Raw genomic sequence first — 21,293 nt, 5'->3', positions numbered from 1 at the left:
AGTTTCACAAAGAAAATGGAGAACAAGTTAGGGCAATATTTAACAATGTGTTTAATCAACTATAATCAAATTCCATAATGTGTAATCTAGACAGTTTCCTGGGTGGTCAAGCTGTGGAGGAGCTGGTAGAAGTTAGAAGGTGAGGTAGGGAGGGGCAGAGGCCGAAATCTTCACTAGAAGGTTGAGCTGACCTAAAGGCAGTTGAATGCTGTAAGGAAAGTAGAGGCTGAAATAATTTCACAGAATAATTATTCCTGTTTTCACAGGGGGCAGGAAGGGGAAGAGGATAAACCAAGAGGATCCTGCCACCTACTTAGTTAATGATTCTTCATGTTGGAGTACCAGTAGATGACAATGAATGCCAGTTACATTGTTCCCATGTGGTAATTATCATAATTATAAACACCAGGGAATAATATTTACCTGTCAGAAGACTGGTTGAGTAATGGGTGTCTCCCAAACCTGTTGCTGAATAAAAGTAAATGCAATTCCTGGAGAATCAGCTTTGATTAATGAAACTTCTGAGTTTTAGTCTTTATTTTGAGTTTCCAAGTTGTCATTCAGATCAATAAGGTCACTTCTTCATGCTTCACCTAAAAGAAGAGGATTTGCCTGGAAGTCCAATTTGCCTCAGTCACAAATGGTCTTAAGTAAGGCATGAGCCCATTGTGAGTTATAAAATGCAATTTCAGGAATCCTAGAAAGAAACCTATGCCCCAAAAGATCTCCACCAAGAGCCTGTCCACATGTCTGAAATGACCCCATTATATATCTTGCAGTTGTATCCAGTTCCCTTCTTAAAATATAAGCATTCTTGTGCAAGGCACACTTTAAAAGCTCAAATCTTTCGGTTTGAATGTGATTAAACTGCATTTTAGGGGAAGAGGAACGTTCCCTGAACCCAAAAGGTGTGGGACAAAATCCAACACCTTGCCTGGTTTAAAGGGAAAAGGCCCCTGTCTGAAGACGCACACAAGACCGGTTCCTCTGCTTCTGCAGGAACCTGCAGTAACTGGAAAGCCAGCTTGGTGGAGCCCGTAGGCAGCCCACCCTTGGACGTGCAGAGCGTCAGGCCTCGCTGTCCCCAGGGGGGATAGCACGTGGGAAGACAACTATCGGTGCTCAGATCCTGGGTGCAAGTGGATGCAGTTATGTAAGGTCTTAGGAAACACGCAGGACCGGTCCTGGAACCAGCAGTAGGGCTGCGAAGGGAAGGGACTCATACCCACGCAGGATATTGCTCAGCCCCCTGCTCACAGGCTGGGCAAAGGATGCTGCGCCCGCCCTGAGCTGCAGGTCTCCCTGGCTCACGAGGCCTGTCTGGAGGAGTTTCAAGTAAAGCTAGACTGGAGGGGTTTAAATGAATGACGTGGTCTACCCCAAGTCATAGTTCTAGTAATCTTATTTCTGTAACTAACCGGGTTCTCATCTCCCGGCCCCAAATCGACTCACGGCCGCGAGCGCCCTCACGCGGCAGGGATCGGCGCTCGCACTGCCACCTTCAGATGAAAGGAGAAATTGTAGTTGGGTAGCAATGACTGAAAGGTAAGATTTCAGAACAGAGTAGTGTATATTTCAGATTACTAGAACTGTTGGAATTACTCACGATTACATATATTTTTTCAAAGAGCACAGCAGTTGGCAAAAGATTTGATCTAGTCTCCACATCCTCTGGAGGTTACCCTTTGGTTTTTTTTTTTTTTTTTTTTCATTATTGATGACAAATATTTATACAAATGCAATTCAGTATTGTAAAACAGATGTTCACCACCAAAGCATGTAATTGGTGCACATCAGACAAAACTGGTTTTTTACCAGTGCCACCGCCATGATGTCACTGTGATTTCCATCGCAGTTAGCTCTGCCCTGCCTTCATTGCTCTGAATGATCCATGTAACATCACCAGTGGTCATCATCTGGGTCATTCACAGCCCAGCAGTTACCTCATTACCCTACTGTGCACCAGAGCGAGTCTTTCTTCAAGCATTCCAATACCATGATTCCAGAAATGAATGAACACTGTAAAAAATAATTTTAGAACAATTCCATTAGAATGATGGTTAAGAGTTTTAATCCTGACTCCAACTCACTGCCTTTGTGACCTTGAGAAGGTTATTCATTCTCCCTGTGCCCTAGTTTCCTCACCTACTGCCTGGAAAACATAATAGAGACCTCGGGGACTGCTGTGCATTTTAAGTGAGATAATATGTGTGAGGGTTTGCAGTCCAGCACACTGAGAAAGAAGATGTACGCCACACTCAAAACATCCCAGTGTGTGCTCAGGGTTTGAAACTTGATAATTTGAGGTTGTACAATTACTTCCCTCCTTTGTGCCTCAGGTTTTTTGGTCTATAAAATGGGGATGATAAGAGTATCTATCTCACCAGATATTTATGAAGATTAAATAAGGTAATATGTCTCCCAGGCTTAGACATGATAAAGATTCAATTTATGTTAGTCTTATAAACCTAACTAGCCTTTGCTATTTTTAGAATTCTGTTGTCTGGAGATCTGATTTTTAGACTTCCAGATAAATAATCTTCATCTGTTTGTTCATCATTTTCCATGTGTGATCCATTTTCCCTATGTGATCCTGCCACCACTGTGGGAAATAAGAGTACTCATGCCCAGTTTATAGATGAAGAAACTAAGACTCAGAGTGGTTTGCTGACTTCCCTGAGGTCAACAGCAAGTGGGACCAGGATACACACTGCTTCTCTCTCCATGACCAGCTGCCTTGATTGTGCCTCTAAATATGATGACCCCACATTTTATTTTATAATCCTTTGCCAGATGTCCACACAGTTTTGAAGTTTTTCGAGTTGTGGCGACTTTCTAACCAGACCTCAAATTTTCAGGAAACTAAAATACAGTTAGAGTCCTTTGTTCATAACAAACCTTCTTTGTGACTTTTTAATGGCCCGTTAGGTGTTGCTTTCAGAGGGTAGACTGCAGGAGGTAGCAGAGCCAGCCAGGGGAGCCGGGAGGTGCCAACTTCTCAAGAGCCACAAGAGCCTTGCCCCTTGCCCATTCCCAGCACCATACACTCGGTTTCTGAAAACTCCTGCAGTGTAGTGAAATTACTCCTCTTCTTCCTCTTTCTTCCCTGAAGACTATGGGTTCTGTGAAGCTCAAGACGGTGTCTAACATGTCAGTTCTTTAAATGTTCTTTTGATTTTCTTTTATTAAAAAAGAAATGCTGAGCTGGGACTGGGGCTCAGTGGCACAGCGCTTGCCCAGCACACGTGAGGCACTGGGTTAGATCCTTAGCACCACATACAAAATAAAATAAAGGCATGCTATCTACAGCTACAAAAACAATTTTTTAAAGAAAGAAATGCTGAGAAGAAATCATTCATGGAAAGTAGTCAAGAAACAAAATGACATTTTTTAGACAATAATAGATCCAACCCAATCTGTATAGAGAGAAAGAGATTAGGGATAGACTATAATTTTGGCAAAAGAACCCACTGAAGAACTAGATTCCTTCCTTGATTAAAAAATACTAACAACTAGCCTTAGTATTTAAAAAATACTAACCATGAGCAGACACTATGCTAAGCATATTGATATGCTGAGTGACTCAATATGTAGTTGACCTCAAGTATCATAAATTCAGCATCCATGGATCAAAAATATTTAGAAAAAAATTGCATCTGTACTAAACATATAGACCTTTTTTCTTGTCATTATTCCCTGAACAAAACAGTATAACAACTATTAACATGACATTTACATACTATTAGGTGTTATATGTAATCTAGAAATGATTTAAAATGTATGGGAAAATGTGCATAGGTTATATGCAAATTTTATACCATTATACATAAGGGACTTGAGCATCTGTGAATTGAGATAATAGCAGGGGTCCTGGAACCAAACCTCTACCTCTGGAGGGATGACTGTAGGAAGTCCTTTAGTCACATTCTCATTGTACTGATCAAGAAACTGGCTAAGAGAGTTTGGGTTTACCAACATCACACAGCTAGTAAGGAAAAATATGTTAGAACTTTGACTTGAATCCCCTTCTCACACTGAGAGAGAAGGCTTTAAGTCTGGTCCTGCCTCCCAGGAGTGGCAGGGCAGCAGCAGAAGCGGCGACCAACTCAGGGGAGGCCTCTGATGGGGTGAGGGTGTGCATGCTTCCTACACGCACCATCTGGATTCCTTCTCTTCATCTTCCACCCCAGTGGCTGGGGTCTGTACCAGAGTCATCTTCTTTGGCCTCTTGCTCTGCTGTGCCTGGCATTCCTGGCCCTCACTCAGGTCCAGAGTGCTCTCTTCCCTAGTCCCTGGCTCCAGGGCAAGGGGGAATATCCAGTGTCAGAGATCAGCAAAGCCCTCCATGTGACCACCCGGCAGACAGGCACTCATCTTCCTGGCAGACTGCAATCACGCCTACAACGAGTGGTTTCAGTGGCTGCCAGCCAGGCCCAGGTCTCATCTCTCCATCAGTCAGTCACAGATGCCCAGGTCACAGGACGCAGCTGATCCTTGCATGTCCCTGGCCCTCAAGGCCAAATGTTTCCACTCAGATCATGCAGTCCTAAAGCCTCCCCCTTTCCTTTATTCATGTCTCCATTTGTCCCTTCCCATTAAGCCTCCCAGAGCCAGATTCTTTTATCACTGACTAGTATGGACAATTCTGCTTCCTGAGTTTGATTTCCAGGTACTTGGCAGCTCCAGTAAATCCAGCAATAACTGTACAAGTAGACCCAGATATTCAATGGCTTCTCATGCCCAAGAATTTTTTAAAAAACTTTTTAAGGGTTGTTTGGAACAGAATTCCAAATCCATTTTCTTGTTATATTTGATCCTAAAATAAAATTAGGCCCTGTGGAAGACTGTAGAATCATCGTCACAGACTGGACACCTGCAAGAAAGACAGTGAAACACCAGGCCAATGCCGTGATGCTCTATGCCAATGTGGTAGTCTGTGCCAGCACAGAACTTGAGGAAAAGCAAGGACGACGGGAGAAGGCATTGCCCGAGGCCGGGATTCTGAAATGGGATTCAGAGCAATTTACAAGGACACAAAACAAGAGCTTCTTAACTCCCAGGAGCAGAGGAGCCACTGGGAAAGCCATTAAAATGCAGATTCCAAGGCCCTTCCTCCAGAGAGTCTGATTCTAATTCCTTGGGCCTGCAATAGAGCCCAGAACCTTCAGGACCAACTGGCCCCTTCCTGAAGCTAGAGATCCACAGATAACACTCAGAGAAAGGCTGCTTGAGGGACCAAGAACCACAAGGAGATGGACCCAGAGCATGAAAAGAGAGGGAATAGGCAGCGAGGAAGAAAGGCAGAAAGGGGGAGAGAAAGAGGATGCGACATGAATGAGGAAAAAACCCAGACATTCCCAGACTCCTACATCCTCCCACAAGTGAATCTCTCTCTACTACTCATGAATCCCACGTTCCAGAGAGCAGTCAGCAGCCTCTTTCATGTTTGCAGTATAGGCAACACCACGGCAGGTCATCCTGCTTTTTATTATTTTTATTAGAATTATGTTTATCCTATTGAACTTAAAATATACCTTCCATTATTTTTTTCCTATTCCCATAGAATAAAAAGATTTGAAAACTAATTAATATGTGACTGACTTATAATCCACAATCTTTGTGTATGAAACAACTTTATTGAGGTATAATTGATAGATAATAAAATTTCCATGTTTAAAGTATACAATTAGATCAAGTTTTCACACAAGGAGACACCTGAGAAACCATCCCCACAATCAAAATAATAAATATATCCACCATCCTCAGAAGTCTTCACAATCTCTTTTGTAACCCCTCCCTCTTGCATCCTGTCCTCTAACATGTCTAGGAAACCACTGATCTGATTTCTGTTGACATAGATTACTTTGGATTTTATAGAATTTTATGTACATGGAAACTTATATATGTTTTTCACCTGACTTATTTATTCACATAGTAAATTTCCTCCTCCCCCTCCCCCTCCCCCTCCCCCTCTCCCCCCTCCTCCTCCTCCTGGCTTGTGTGTGTGTGTCGTTGAGTGTGTGAGCTGAGGGCACACAAGAAGTACTGGGGATTGAACCCAGAGGTGCTCTGCACTGAGTTACATCCTCCAACCCACTCACCCACCCGCCCCACCCCTTTTTTTTCTTTTCTTTTCTTTTCTTTTCTTTTTTTTTTTTTTTTTGAGACAGGGTTCTGGTAAGTTGCCCAGACTGGTCTTGAATTTGCAAACTCCTGCATCGGCTTCTGAGTATCTGGGATTACAGGTGTATGCCACCCTGCCCAGCTACCTGATCATTTTGAGATTCATCTATCTTGCTGCATATATCAAAGTTTCCTTCTTTTCATTGCATAGATACCCCACAATTTGTTTATCCATTCACCTATTGATGAATGTTTGGGCTGTTTCAGTTTTTTATTATTACAAATAATACTTCTAAACTCTTTGTATTAATATACATTTTCATTCCTCTTGGATGATTATCTAGAAGCGGAATGATTAGATCACATAAGGTATATGTTTAAGCTTTTAGGAAACTGCCAAATTAGAGCTGGGGGTATAGTCCAGTGGCAGAGTGTTTACCTAACACGGCTGAGGTCCTGGGTTCAATCTCCAGCACTACAAAAATAAGGAAACTTCTAAACTCCTTTCCAAAGTGGCTGTACCATTTTATCTCAGCACTGTGTGAGAGTCAGTTGTTCCACATCCTTTGAAATACTTGGCAAGGTTGATACTTTTTAATTTTAGTAATTCTAATGGATAACCAGCAGTATCCATTATGTTTTTAATTTGTATTTCCCTGTTGTTGAGTGATGTCATCTTTGACATAATTCATCTTTGATGAAGTGACTGTTCAAATATTTGGCCTCTTCAAATTTTTGGCAGAAGAAAGGGTTGTCTTATTATGACTAACTTTTTGTCCCCATGGTTAAATCAAGAGCTGTGTATTTAATTCATTGTCTTATAAAAACATTCCATACTTTGTATTTTTTTACCCTGAAGTCACAGAAGTGATAAAGAAAATACCAGCAAATTAAAATCTCATGAAATTTCACTTTATAATAGAATAATATTATTAAATAGCTCATAGATAACTTTTAAACCAAATGTTTATTCTTTGGGACCTAATAGATAAATAAACATGGGAGGGTATAGGGTTATAGATTAGTGGTAGAGTGTTTGCCTAGAGTACCCCAGCACCACAATAAAATAAAATAAAGTTAAAATAAATAAATATAGGGTTCAATCCCCAGCACCACAATAAAATAAAATAAAGTTAAAATAAATAAATATAGGGAAAAGGTAAGTTCAAAGCTTCAAATGAACAAAATTAAAGCAAGCTCTAGGAAACAAATTCTAAATGGAAAAAACAACAATAACAAAAAGGTTTTCTCAAGAACCAAATACTAACAAAACAATTCATAAACTACAGATTGTACAATGTGATTGACTATTACAGGGGAATACATGCATGTAATATATCCTGGGCTTATAAATTAGTATCTCCATTATTCTGTATTTAGCTTGTAAAATTACTTTTTCTATCTCAAAAAAGGTCAGACACAGTGGTGCACACCTGTAATACCAGCTACTCAGGAGGCTGAGGCAGGAAGATAGAAAGTTCAAGACCAGCTAGGCAATTCAATGAGGCCCTGTCTCAAAAAACTAAAAAATCAAAAGGGGTGGGAGCAGGTAACTCAGTGGTAGAGCACCCCTGGGTTCAATCCCCAGTACCACAAAAAAGAAAGAATTAGCAGCAAAAAACTGACCCAAAAATGCCTGGAAAATCACATTAGGCTAATTGTGATGATTTCATACCATTGGACAATGATGAAATCATGAAAAAGGTCATAGCAAGCCATAAAGCCCCAGAAAAGCTATTGACAACTTAGTATTTTTCCTATCATGGATAAATACTCATTTAGTTAACCAAAATAGGTCCAGGAATGATATCTCTCATGATTAGACATGTTTCCTTAACACATGTGAAATTTATAGCATCATAAAAATGATTGGTATAAAATGCTAATATCCCCTCTTGATGTGTTGACTGAGGCCTCAACTGGGTTCCTGCCTGAGTTGATGTCCACTCTGAATTCTGCAAGTGCATTGTCCTTTGGTCTTTTTAAAAAGTATTATTTTCTGTTTGTTTGTTTATTTTTGTTTTCTGTTGGTGGTGGTGGTGGTAGTGGTACTACGGGTTGAATACAAGAGTATTTTACTACTGAGCCATATCCCCAGTCCTTTTTATTTTTTTATTTTGAGACAGGTTCTCACTAAGTTGCTGAGGCTGGCCTTAAACTTGTGATCCTCCTGTCTCAGCCTCCTGAGCTGCTGAGATTACAGGCGTGTGCCACCATGCTGAGTTAGCAGCATGTTATTCTTGACTAGCACCTTGACTTAACCTCCTGAGCATTGTAATGACCTCTTCATAGGGTGAGCAGCTATGCTATATTTTTACTTTTTCTATTGCTCCTTTTTCCTTTCTGATGTCCCAAGATTCCTTTCACCCTTCTGTTTCGAGGACTACCCCCAGTCATCCTTTAGGATAGGACAGGTGTGCTGTTGACAATTTCCCTTCATTTTCCCTCATCTAAGAATGCCGATTCCCTCCTTTATTTCTGAATGTTTCACTGAATATTGGATTCTGGGCTAACAGGTTCTTTATTTCAGGGACTTTCTTCTGCTCTCCAGAGTTTCATAGTTTCTGAGAGGCACTTCTGCTGTTCAAATTTTTTTTTTTTTCCTATGTGCAAGGTGTCATTTCTCTACCTCTGCTTCAATTTTGAAATTTATAATGTGCCTTGGGGTAGGTTTGTTTGGATTTATCCTGTATGGGGTTCACTAGCCTCTTAAATCTTTAGGTTTATGTATCTTGTAAAATTTAGAAAATCTCCAATCATTATTTCCTCAAATTTTGGTTATAATATTTTTACAGTTCTAAACTTTCCATTTGGTTCATCTTTATATCTTTTCTTGGCTGAGACATTATTTTTATTTGTATTAAGCATTTTTTATGGATTCAGTCACCTTTATTAATGTATTAATGTTACATTTTGTACATAAAATCTAGTCATCTTCTCAAAGGGCTCTACTTTAGTGCAACATATTAATAGTAAAAAGTCAAGTAAGATGGCTAAACCTCAACCAAGCATTTTAATATCCTTTGGACAAGGGAAGTTAGAAAGCCAATCACTTGGGTTGGGGCGATAGCTCAGTCGGTAGAGTGCTTGCCTTTCAAGCACAAGGCCCTGAGTTCGATCTCCAGCACTGCGAAAAAAAAAAAAAAAAAAAAAAAACCAAAAAACAGAAAGCCAATCACTTTACACACATGTAAGTGTAGTGTTCCAAAATAACTAGAAAGCTGCTACATTTTTAAGCAGTGGAGAAAGAAAAACAACTTTCATTTTGGTCTTTTTGTTGTTGTTGTTCTAGCAAATTATAATTTCAATTAACAATAATAGCATAAAAATACTCTGCCTTTTGAATTTATGAACTTCAACACAAATTAAAATAAAATGGTATTGGAGTATTTTGGAAGGTAAATAGTTGACAAATAGCTAGCAGCTACATCCAGCAGTGCAGTTGGGTCTCCTTATCAATAACTAGGTCCAGGTTGGGTATAGCCCTGACCAAAGGGAGGACGAATCCGTGCATAAGGGTTAGGCCCACTTGGAGGAGAGGTCATGGTTCCAGAAGGTGGAGTAAAACCTGGTCTTGGTTAATAATCCCCCATTCCAGGTTGAAGGCAGGGACCACAGTATAATTAGTAGGCTGAGACGTTTGGTTAGTATAAGTTTGTGGAGGATAACTGCTGGCCTGGTACTGCTATGGTGGTTAAGCAACAAGTTGCTGAAGCTGATCAGAAAAGGTAGGAGTTGGTGCCTGGGAAGTTGGCTGCTGGCCGTATCCCTGGAACTGCTGAGGTTTCTGGGGTTCAGTCTGCTGACTGTAGCTAGTTGAATACTGACTACCATACTGCTGGGGTGGCTGAGGTGGGCATCACAGCTGGCTTGCTGCTGGTATTGTTGGTACATCTGACCTTCAAGTGTCTGAGATCTTGTACATGCAGGCTGTTGTGGCTGAACTCCTGGTGGGTGAGTGATGCTGTCCAGTGTTCCTGAACAGTCTTCTGTAGGAGCACTGGGTGGCCCTGAAACCTGATCATCTCTTAAACCAAGTGCTGACATTACATTTTTATTGATTTCACCTTGGTTTTTCAAAGGATCAAAAGCTGACATACTTGCTGCCATAACCTGAGTAGACTATTTTCCAGAAGAATCAGAAACAGCAGGCTTTTCTTCCCTACCATCCACAGTATCATTTTCAGGAATACTGGTGGAATGTCCTGGTTCTCCCAATGGTTCCAAGCTGTCCAATAAATGACTCACTTTATTTTGAAGTTCTATCAGTTCAGTTCTTTTTTTTTTTTTTTTTTTTTTTTTTTTTTGTCTTTTAAAACCTTTAATCATGTCCATGCTCCCTAAGGTCAGCCCTCAGTCCTCTTGGCTCTTCCTGACTTGAAACTCATCCCAGGTCTTCACTTTTAAGTCACAGGGGCACTCATCAGTTACAGCAAGGGAAACATTTATCCCCATTATCATGGGTGGGCACAAGCTGGCACTCAGCCTCCAGGTCTGGGGCAGATGCCCTGGCTGTGCTGCCATAGGTTTTGGAGATGGGATCCCTCAGGGCAGGACATGGGCACTCCCAGGTCAGATTCTTCTTTCCAGAAGCAGCCTTACAGGAATTCTAAATCCCTTCCAGGTTGTCCTTGTATACCACAAAAATATTTTCTCATTGTGCCATGTCATGAAAAAGATTGAGAAGTACTGAACTAAGAGGATAAGTCTTCAGCCATAGGCTTCTCTGCAGAGAATCCCTTCCACACGTGAGAAGCTGGGGACAGAGGGCTGAAGTGCTTCTCCAGAAACTACATCTGCCTAGTCACCTGTCCATCTGTCCATCCATCTACTCACTCACCATATAATTATTGCTTCCTCATTACGCACCAGAGGTTGCCAGAGATAAAATGGTGAAGGAGACACCACATGGGGCAGATGTGTGGTAGACTTGGGAGACACAGTACAGGAGTGACAGATTCTCCACAGATGCCCAGGATTTAAAGGATGTGTCAGGTCTGAAACATATCTACTGCTCCTAAAGCTGCCCACTGGGCATGGACCCTTCTCCTTACAAACCCCAACATCTTCTGGGGAAAGGACATCCAGTAGGTACATGGCCTGGCCTGAGCAGGTGGTGGGGAGGTAGAGCTGGCCTCCCTGTGGCCAAAGGTCAGTGGATGATGGAAATGGTCTGGTGGGCCACAGCGAAGACTGGGAAGAGGGGCCAAGGGAAGGATGCGCGGTGAGAGTAGAGCACGGTGCCTGAGGCTGGCTCGAAGAACAGCAGCTCCTGCGCCTGCAGGTCCAGCAGCACGCCCAGCTGCGCGGGGCACTGCAGCAGACCCAGGGGCTCGTGCTGCGGGTTGTGCGAGAAGCGGAACTCCTGATCATAGCGGGAGAAGACCCAGGAGTAGGCGTTATGGCCCAGGCGGCAGTCACTTCCCGAACCCTTGCGGGGCAGCTGACTTGAGGCCACGCCCACGTTATAGGCACAACTGTTCTGAACATTCACCATCCAGGCATGGAGCCCCTCCTGGAAGGAGGTGGCAGCCAGGGCATTGGGCCAGTGGTCAAAGCGCTCTGGGCCATCTGCAAAAGCCTTGGATTTCTTGGCACTGAAGGTCAGGGTCCTTCGATCCTCTGACAACTGCAGGGAGGGGCTGACAGTCTTCTCCTCAATGCGGACTTCCTCCATGCCTGCCAGAAACAATTCTGAGTCATCCAGGCCCTCCTGCAAAGCTCCAACCTGATCCCATAAGATAGCACAGGCTTCCTGGTCACTCACTGGCACTGAGACTCAGACAGCCATTTTCTCTCTCTGAGCCTCAGTGCCCTTATCTGTAGAACAGCTGAGAGAGACCCAAGAACCGCTGTCGCCCAGAGCTGGGTCAGTAGTGGGCTCCAAGTGCACTTCTCGTTAAAGTTTAATTTTTCTGATTCCTGGGGATCCAAAATGCCCTCTGCTTCCTCGGTCCTCTCGAAAATCTCCTGCTCCTTCTGAATCAACTGGAGGTCATCCAGGTGGGTAAGCATGTCCACCAGGCTGTTGTGGATGGTGTCAAGCTTCTGCAGAGCCTCAGCCCAGTGTACCCGCTGGGTGAGGATGCTCTGGTGGGCCCGCTCCTCTTCGCCATGCACCTGTTCCAGTAACCGCTGCTCCTCACTCTCGCACAGACTCCTCACCAGACTCAACCGCTGGATAACCAGTTCCCTTGCTGAACTGGCCATGCTCCGTAGCTCCTCGGCGCGCTCCTCCGCTCGGCAGATGCGGTGCCCCTGGCAGCGGCCGCCCACCCCGGCGCAGGCGGCGCACACTGGGCGCCGCTCGGAGCCGCAGAACCAGCTGAGATCCTGGCCGTGCTCGCGGCAGAGCGAGCCGGGCTTGGACCCCAACCAGAGCCCCAGTCTCGGCCCGGCGCCCTCCGCAGACATGGCCGAGCGCCGCGCGCCGCGCGCTCCACCTTGGAGTTCTATCAGTTCTTGACAGAGATAATCCACCTGACTTGATTCAAGGGGTCTTGGTTGGTCATTAACAAATAAAGTCAGTTTCAGTCTCCTATGACACGAATAGCAAAGGAAAGGTCAGAACTATCAAAAATTGTAATAAGATCTCCATCTTCATCTTTATACTTTATTGTAACTTCATCACTACTTCGAAGTTTTCCTCTGAAAACTCATTGCATCATTAGCACTAATTCATCATAAGTAATATCTTCATTATGAATGGGAATTCTTCCAATATCCTCTCCAAGTTGAGCTTTGATAATTAGTTTCCCATTTAGGTCCAACTGTCCATTCATGGTGGATCCCAGGATGTTCTTATATAACTCTAGAGAAAGACAGTTTTCAAGGCCACTGCCTTTGCGCGGGTCTCTGCTGACTGGTTGATAAGCTCCCTTATCAGCTCCTTGGAGTCATTCCAGGTTGAGAGGCAGGGGCCACAGTATAAATAGCAGGCTGCAATGTTTGGGTAGTATAAGTTTGGCGTCACAGTTTCTTCAACATTACTGTCACCATCTGTGTCATCACAACTTTGGCATCTGTTGATATCTTTTTTCATTCATATTGAAATTTTCCTGGTTCTTGACGTGATGAGTGATTTTCTATAATATCCTGTACATTTGGAGAATTGTGTTATAAGTCTCTAGAGGCTATTTGAAATTTCGATTTTAGCAAGCCACTTCGTACCCCTCATCAGTAGGAAAGGGAGATTGATACTTCATTACTGTCAGGTGGGAGTAGAAGTCCATGTTCTCACTTGTCCTTCATGTACAGAGAAGGAGTGTCTCATTACTGCTGTGAGGGTGAAAGACCCAGCTCCCCATACAGCTTCTACTGACATTATTGTGGGGGGGGGGGAGAGTCGTGGGGACACCACCCCAGCAGGGAAGGGTCAGGATGCTTTATTATAAATTGGATAAGAGTAGGAGTCTAGACTATCTATTAGTCTTCAATGATAGGTATAAGGCCATGATTGGTTATATGGGTCACAGGTTTCTGCTTCTTACCACATCTGTTAATTTTTCTTAGGTGCTAGGCATTATATTACTTTGTTGAGTATTTTTACATTTTTGTATTCCTGTAAATTCTCTTGAACTTGGTTCTGGGATACAGTGATGCTGTTGGAAATAGTTAAAGCCTTAGGTTTTGATTTCATGATGTTTGAACAGATCCCGAGAATTGCTCAGTTGAGGGCTATTTATTCCGCACTATGGAGATAAGACCCTCCTTGCTCAATACAAGTGCCCCAGGAATCTTGAAGCTTTCCAGTCAAACTGGTGAGAACTGGCACTATCCCCAGCCTTCTGTGAGCACTGAACCCAATTGCCTCTAATCTCCTCAGATGGTTTCCTCACACACAAGTACTGGGTGGCCAACTCAGTTGAACTAAATTTAAGGAGACCCTCAGAAGATCTCCTGGGTTCTCTTTGTACAGTTCTCTGCTGTCATCATCTGTCCTGTGGACTTTTGTGTCCTTAGATTCTTACCTGTTTCCTTAACTCAGAAAGTTTGTTCAGGCTTCTGTTGGATTCCCTCTCCCTGAACTGTGACCTGGGAACTCCTTCAAGGCAGTAAACTGGAATAATTGAAGGAATCTCCTCCTTAGTTTTTCACGTCTCAGGAATCACTTCCCTTCATTGCTTGATGTCCACATCTTGAAAGACATTCTTTCATATATCTTCATGGCTTCTTTGTTGCTACTGTTGTTTCAGGCAAGAGGGTAAATCTGAACATGTTACTTCATGTTGGTCAGAAGCAGAAGTCTCCTAGGGGAGTTAATTTTTATTTTAAAAAAAGAAAATCAAACTTCCATAAAATTTTCAAAAATGGTACAATGAACAGATACATACCCTTTCCCTATCACCAGTTGTTAATATTTTGTCTTATTTGTCTTCTCTCCAGGTAAAGAGATATAGATAGATATAGATCAATATACATGTACACGTCATTATTATTTTTGCTAAACCAATTAAGAGTAAATTGAGGATATCATGCTCCTTAACCTTAAATACTTCAGCATCTACTTTCTAAGAACATGAATCTCTCTCTCTCTCTCTCTCTCTCTCTCTCTCTCCCTCTTTCTTTGTACCAGGCTTGAACCCACTGGTGCTTAATAACCGAGCCACATCCCCAACCTGTTCTTTTTATTTTATTTTGAGATAGAGTCTTGCTAAGTTGCTTAGGACCTCACTAATTTGCTAGAGCTGACTTTGAACTTGGGATCTTCCTGCCTCAGCTTCCCAAGTCACTGGTATTACAGGTATAATACCAGTGCTCTACCACACCCAGAAATAATATTCTTATGCAAATACAAAACAGTATAAAAAATTTTCAGAAAATGTAGCATTGATAGCAAACTATTATATGCTATGTAGTTTGCACTCAAATTTTGCCAATGCATCTTATAGCAAATTTTTCCAATCCAGAATTATGAAATGTACTTATTTGTCAAAGACATATTTTAAAATATAATCCAAATGAGTCTGTGGTTGACCAAATGCCAGAAAGTCAAGGGGATAAGACTTCAAATTTGCTCTGCCCCCCCCAAATTTGAATCCATCCCTAGCTTCTCCCACTTTCTCCTTATAGTCTACACTTGCCCTCCACTCCTCTCCATCTTCCTCTCCAATGCCCCTATGTTCTGGAGGCTTCCAAGTGGTAAGAAGAGGAATGGCACACCAGGGGTCCTGCTTAGTAACTGCCTTTGGGACCCTCTACCTGGTCCCTGCAGGTAGAATGCTTCTCTTCCTCATTTGGCTTATGACAGGTGCAAAGTGGAAATGCTGGGAAGTGCTCCATGGGACCCAAAGCTAACTGAAATGAGATTTTGGATAGACAAACTCAGAAGTGAAAACCAACAAGACAAAAACCATCCTGCTAGAAAATTAATGCGGTGCAAAGGGATGTGAAATGTGAGCAGCAAACCTCATCCAGTACCACTTGTCCCAAAGGCCTCCCAGCTACTCCAACTCCCCATTAGTTCCCATCCTTTCTGCTTGCCATGGCACCCATTCATCTTGGCTTTCTGGAAAAAACCCAGTTCCAACTGCCAGTTCCTGAAATCTGACATCCAGCCCACGTCAGATCTCCCTCCCTCATTATTGCAACCAGAAGGGCCCCCAACCTGCATCTCCACAGCCCTTTGTGTCACACATGTGCCACTGCTCTGGGTCTGCCTGTACCTGAAGTCTTTCTTTCTGTCTGTAGACTCTGAGCCTCTCCCAGACTGCAAGCTCCTGTTGTATCATGAAAGAATTTGAAAGCTGTGTGCATAAGTGCCTTGGAGTCAGACCTGGTCTCAAATCCCAGCAAATGTATGACCTGGACTTGTTCCTAATCTCTTCTATGATCCTATGTTTCTTTATTGGTAAACTGGGGACATAATTTCCCATATAATTATGGAGAAAATTAAATGAAATCAATTATGCGAGGACTGTCCAGTACCTGGCACATTAGATACTTTGAATAGATGTTATTCGTTTTTGAATCCTCAAAACCTAAAAATTGCTGCCAATAATTTTATGCATATTTTAACAGCTTGTAATTACATGACAAAGTCACATCATCACTGAGCAATCAGAATATATAGAGAAGCAAAAAGAAGGTAGAAAGTCATCTCTAATCTGCAAATCCAGGAGTTTCAAGATGGCAGACTAGAGGGTGACTGCATTTCATATCACTCCAGGACTCAGGATTCAAGAAGAGGAAGTATTGAGAGACTCGGGACTAACTCAGAGCCACCGGGTGAGTCTCCCCTACTGGGCGAGGCTCCCCGGATGGGGCGGTAGTCCTGCAGGGAACTTGGTGGAGAAGAGTTGCTCAGCAAAACTCCCCCACTGGAGCAGTGAACCCGGACAGCCAGGAGCGTTGCAGAGGAGGGCTGCCTAGTGAGAGACTTCCCTGCACAGTGGGGCTCCCCGGCCATGGGGGTAGGTCTAGACCCCAGGAAATATCACAGAGGAGAGCTGCCCACCGAGAGAGTCACTCTCAGGGCGAGGCTCCCCTGCCTAGGTGGTAGTTCTGGACTGCAGGGAACATCTTGGAGGAGAGCTGCCCAGCGAGACTTCCCCACCAGGTGAGTCTTCCCTGCCAGGTGAGGCTTTCCTACCAGGGAGGTAGAACCAGAGACACAGGCCCAGACCAACCATGCCCCAGCCCACAGTCTAGTCCCCCTTTGGCTGACCATCGGTCAACAAGTAGAGGTGCCTCTGCCCACTAGCAGGGAATATAACCCACCTGAAGGCCACCACCCCTAGAGGGGCAGCTTCCTTGTAGAGCACTGCATTATCAAGTTCCTCCAAGACTTCAGGCTACTGAAGACTAGGAGGCAAGTTATTGGAAATCTACACGGACACTATAGGTCAATGGGGGAAATCTGCAATATCTCAGAGTTTCACTACTAGAGGGGAAGATACCTAAGCAATATGAGAAAACAAGGGAAGAAAATGTCCAAACAAATCTAGAAACTATATCAATAAAACCCAATGACAGCACGGCAGAAGAAATGTCAGAAAGGGAGTTCAGAATGTACATAATTAAAATGATCAGAGAAGCAAACAATGAGATGAGAGACCAAATGCAGGCTTTGAATGATAGCACCAATCAACAGTTAAAAGAGCAAATGCAGGAAGAAAAAGATCATTTCAATAAAGAGTTAGAGATTCCGAAAAAAAAAAAAAAAAAAAAAAACCAGAAATCCTTGAAATGAAGGAAACAATAAACCAAATTAAAAACTCCATAGAAAGCATAACCAATAGCATAGAACACCTGGAAGACAGAACCTCAGACATTGAAAACAAAATATTTAATCTTGAAAACAAAGTTGGCCAAACACAGAAGATGGTAAGAAATCATGAACGAAAAATACAAGAATTATGGGATATCATGAAAAGGTCAAATTTAAGAATTATTGGGATTAAGGAAGGCACATAGAAACAAACCAAAGGAATGAACAATCTATTCAATGAAATAATATCAGAAAATTTCCCAAATTTGAAGAATGAAATGGAAAATCAAGTACAAGAGGCTTATAGGACTCCAAATATACAAAATTACAACAGACCCACACCAAGGCACATTATAATGAAAATACCTAACATACAAAATAAAGACAGAATTTTAAAAGCCACATAGAAAAAAATCAAATTACATTCAGGGAGGAAACCAAAATGGATATCAGTGGATTTTTCAACCCAGACCCTAAAAGCTAGAAGGGCCTGGAACAACATTTTTCAAGCCCTGAAAGAAAACGGATGCCAACCAAGAATCTTATACCCAGCAAAACTTACCTCCAGATTTGATGATGAAATAAAATCCTTCCATGATAAACAAAAGCTAAAAAAATTTACAAAAAGAAAGCCAGCACTACAGAACATTCTCAGTAAAATATTCCATGAGGAAGAGATGAAAAACAATGATGCAAATCAGCAACGTGAGGAACTACCCTAAAGGAATATCCAAATAAAGGAGAAACCAAGTCATGTCAAAAAAAACAAAAATGAGCCAAATGACTGGGAATACAAATCATATCTCAATAAGAACTCTGAATGTTAAAGTCCTGAACTCATCAATCAAAAGACATAGACTGGCAGATTGGATTACAAAGAAAGATACAACAATATGCTGCCTGCAAGAGACTCATCTCATAGAAAGAGATACCCACAAACTAAAGGTGAAAGGATGGGAAAAACATACCATGCACATGGACTCAGCAAAAAAGCCAGAGTATCCATCCTCATACCATATAATGTGGACTTCAAGCCAAAGTTAGTCAGAAGGGATAAAGAAGGACATTACATGCTGCTTAAGGGAAGCATAAATCAGCAAAACATAACTATCGTAAATATCTCTACCCCAAACAGTGGTTCATCCATGTATGTCAAACAAATCCTTCTCAATTCCAGGAATCAAATAGACAGAATAATACTAGGTGACTTTAACACACCTCTCTCTCCACTGGACAGATCTTCTAAACAAAAATTGAACAAAGAAACCATAGATCTCAATAACACAATCAATAATTTAGATTTAATGGACATATTTAGAATATTCCATCCAAAAAAGAGTAAATACACTTTCTTCTCAGCAGCACATGGATCCTTCTCTAAAATAGACCATACATTATGCCACAAAGCTACTGTTAGCAAATACAAGAAGATAGAGATACTACCTTGTATTCTATCAGATCATAATGGATTGAAATTAGAAATAAAAGATAGAATAAAAACAGAAACTACTCTAACACCTGGAGATTAAATAATATGCTATTGAATGATAAATGGATAACAGAAGACCTCAGGGGGAAAATAAAAAAATTCTTAGAGGTAAACAAGAACAAAGATACATCATATCAAAATCTCTGGGATACTATGAAAGCAGTACTTAGAGGAAAATTTATTTCATGGAGTACATTCAATAAAAGAAGAAAAAATCAACAAATAAACAACTCAACACTACAGCTCAAAGCCCTAGAAAAAGAAGAACAGAGCAACACCAAAAGTAGTAGAAGACAGGAAATAGTTAAAATCAGAGCTGAAATCAATGAAATTGAAACAAAAGAAACAATAGAAAAATTGACAAAATAAATAGCTGGTTCTTTGAAAAAATAAACAAAATTGATAAACCCTTAGTCACACTAACAAAGAGAAGAAGAGAGAAAACTCAAATTACTAAAATTCGGAATGACAAGGAAATATCACAATAGACACAATTGAAATACAAAACATAATTAGAAGCTACTTTGAAAATCTATACTCCAACAAAACAGAAAATCTCGAAGACATCAACAGGTTTCTGGAGACATATGAATTACCTAAACTGAACCAGGAGGACATACACAATTTAAATAGATCAATTTCAAGTAATGAAATAGAAGAAGTCATCAAAAGTCTACCAACAAAGAAAAGTCCGGGACCAGATGGGTTCTCAGTCGAGTTCTACAAAACCTTTAAAGAAGAGCTCATTCCAATAGTCCTCAAAGTATTCCATGAAATAGAAGAGGAGGGAACCCTTCCAAACTCATTCTATGAAGCCAATATCACCCTGATACCTAAACCAGACAGAGATACATCGAGGAAAGAAAATTTCAGAACGATGTCCTTAATGAACATCGACGCAAAAATTCTCAACAAAATTTTAGCAAATCACGTACAAAAATATACTTAAAAGATAGCGTACCACGATCAAGTGGGTTTTATCCCAGAGATGCAAGGTTGCTTCAACATCCAGAAATCAATAAATGTAATTCACCATATCAATAGACTTAAAGTCAAGAATCACAAGATTATTTCAAAAGATGCAGAAAAAGCATTTGATAAAATACAGCATCCCTTCATGCTCAAAACACTAGAAAAAATAGGGATAGTGGGAACATTCCTTAATATTGTAAAGGTCATCTATGCTAACCCCATGGCCAATATCATTCTAAAAGGTTAAAAACTGAAAGCATTGCCCCTAAAAACTGGAACAAGGCAGGGATGCCCTCTTTCACCACTTCTATTCAACATTGTCCTTGAAGCTCTAGCCAGAGCATTTAGACAGACTAAAGAAATTAAAGGGATACGAATAGGAAAAGAAGAACTCAAACTATCCCTATTTGATGATGACATGATTATATATTTAGAGGAAATGGGAAATTCCACCAGAAAACTTTTAGAACTCATAAGTGAATTCAGTAAAATAGCAGGATATAAGATCAATGCTCATAAATCCAATGCATTTTTATACAGAAGTGATGAATCTTCAGAAAGAGAAGTTAGGAAAACTACCCCATTCACAATAGCCTCGAAAAAAATAAAATACTTGGGAATCAATCTAACAAAAGAGGTGAAAGACCTCTACAATGAGAACTACAGAACACTAAAGAAAGAAATTAAAGAAAACCTTAGAAGATGGAAAGATCTCCCGTGTTCTTGGATAGGCAGAATTAATATTGTCAAAATGGCCATACTACCAAAAGTGCTATACAGATTCAATGCAATTCCAATTAAAATCCCAATGATGTACTTCACAGAAATAGAGCAAGCAATCATGAATTCATCTGGAAGAATAAGAAACCCAGAATAGCTAAAGTAATCCTTAGCAGGAAGAGTGAAGCAGGGGGTATCACAATACCAGATCTTCAACTCTACTACAAAGCAATAGTAACAAAAATGGCATGGTATTGGCACCAAAATAGACAGGTGGATCAATGGTACAGAATAGAGGACATGGACACAAACCCAAATAAATGCAGTTTTCTCATACTAGATGAAGGTACCAAAAACATGCAATGGAGAAAAAATAGCCTGTTCAACAAATGGTGCTGGGAAAACTGGAAATCCATATGCAGCAGAATGAAACTAAACCCCTATCTCTCACCCTCCCTACACAAAAATCAACTCAAAATGGATCAAGGACCTTGGAATCAGACCAGAGACCCTGCACCTTATAGAAGAAAAAGTAGGTCCAAATCTTCAACATGTCCGCTTAGGATCAGACTTCCTTAACATGACTCCCAAAGCCCAAGAAATAAAAGCAAGAATCAATAACTGGGGGGATAGATACAAACTAAAGAGCTTTCTCTCAGCAAAGGAAACTATCAGCATTGTGAAGAGAGAGCCTACAGAGTGGGAGAAAATCTTTGCCACTCATACTTCAGATAGAGCACTAATTTCCAGAATATATAAAGAACTCAAAAAACTTTACAC

At 41.5% G+C, this 21,293-nt stretch overlaps 1 protein-coding gene and 1 pseudogene across 1 annotated transcript; both read right to left on the bottom strand.

The window, feature by feature from the left end:
* Positions 1-9,419: 9,419 nt before the first annotated feature.
* LOC124963336 (protein TFG-like) lies at positions 9,420-12,905 on the bottom strand (annotated as a pseudogene).
* Positions 11,167-12,861, bottom strand: LOC124963338 (B box and SPRY domain-containing protein-like). Its single transcript, XM_047522999.1, has 2 exons — positions 11,958-12,861; positions 11,167-11,805 (listed from the first exon to the last, which is right to left on the bottom strand). The coding sequence occupies exons 1-2, from the start codon at positions 12,535-12,537 to the stop codon at positions 11,276-11,278; spliced, it is 1,110 nt and encodes a 369-aa protein (XP_047378955.1). The 5' UTR covers positions 12,538-12,861; the 3' UTR covers positions 11,167-11,275.
* Positions 12,906-21,293: the final 8,388 nt, after the last annotated feature.

The sequence above is a fragment of the Sciurus carolinensis genome, chromosome 13 (genome assembly GCF_902686445.1).
Source record: "Sciurus carolinensis chromosome 13, mSciCar1.2, whole genome shotgun sequence".
Classification (NCBI taxonomy): Eukaryota; Metazoa; Chordata; class Mammalia; order Rodentia; family Sciuridae; genus Sciurus; species Sciurus carolinensis.
The sequence above is the reverse complement of the archived record's forward strand: the minus strand, read 5'-3'. Positions and strand labels throughout refer to the sequence as shown.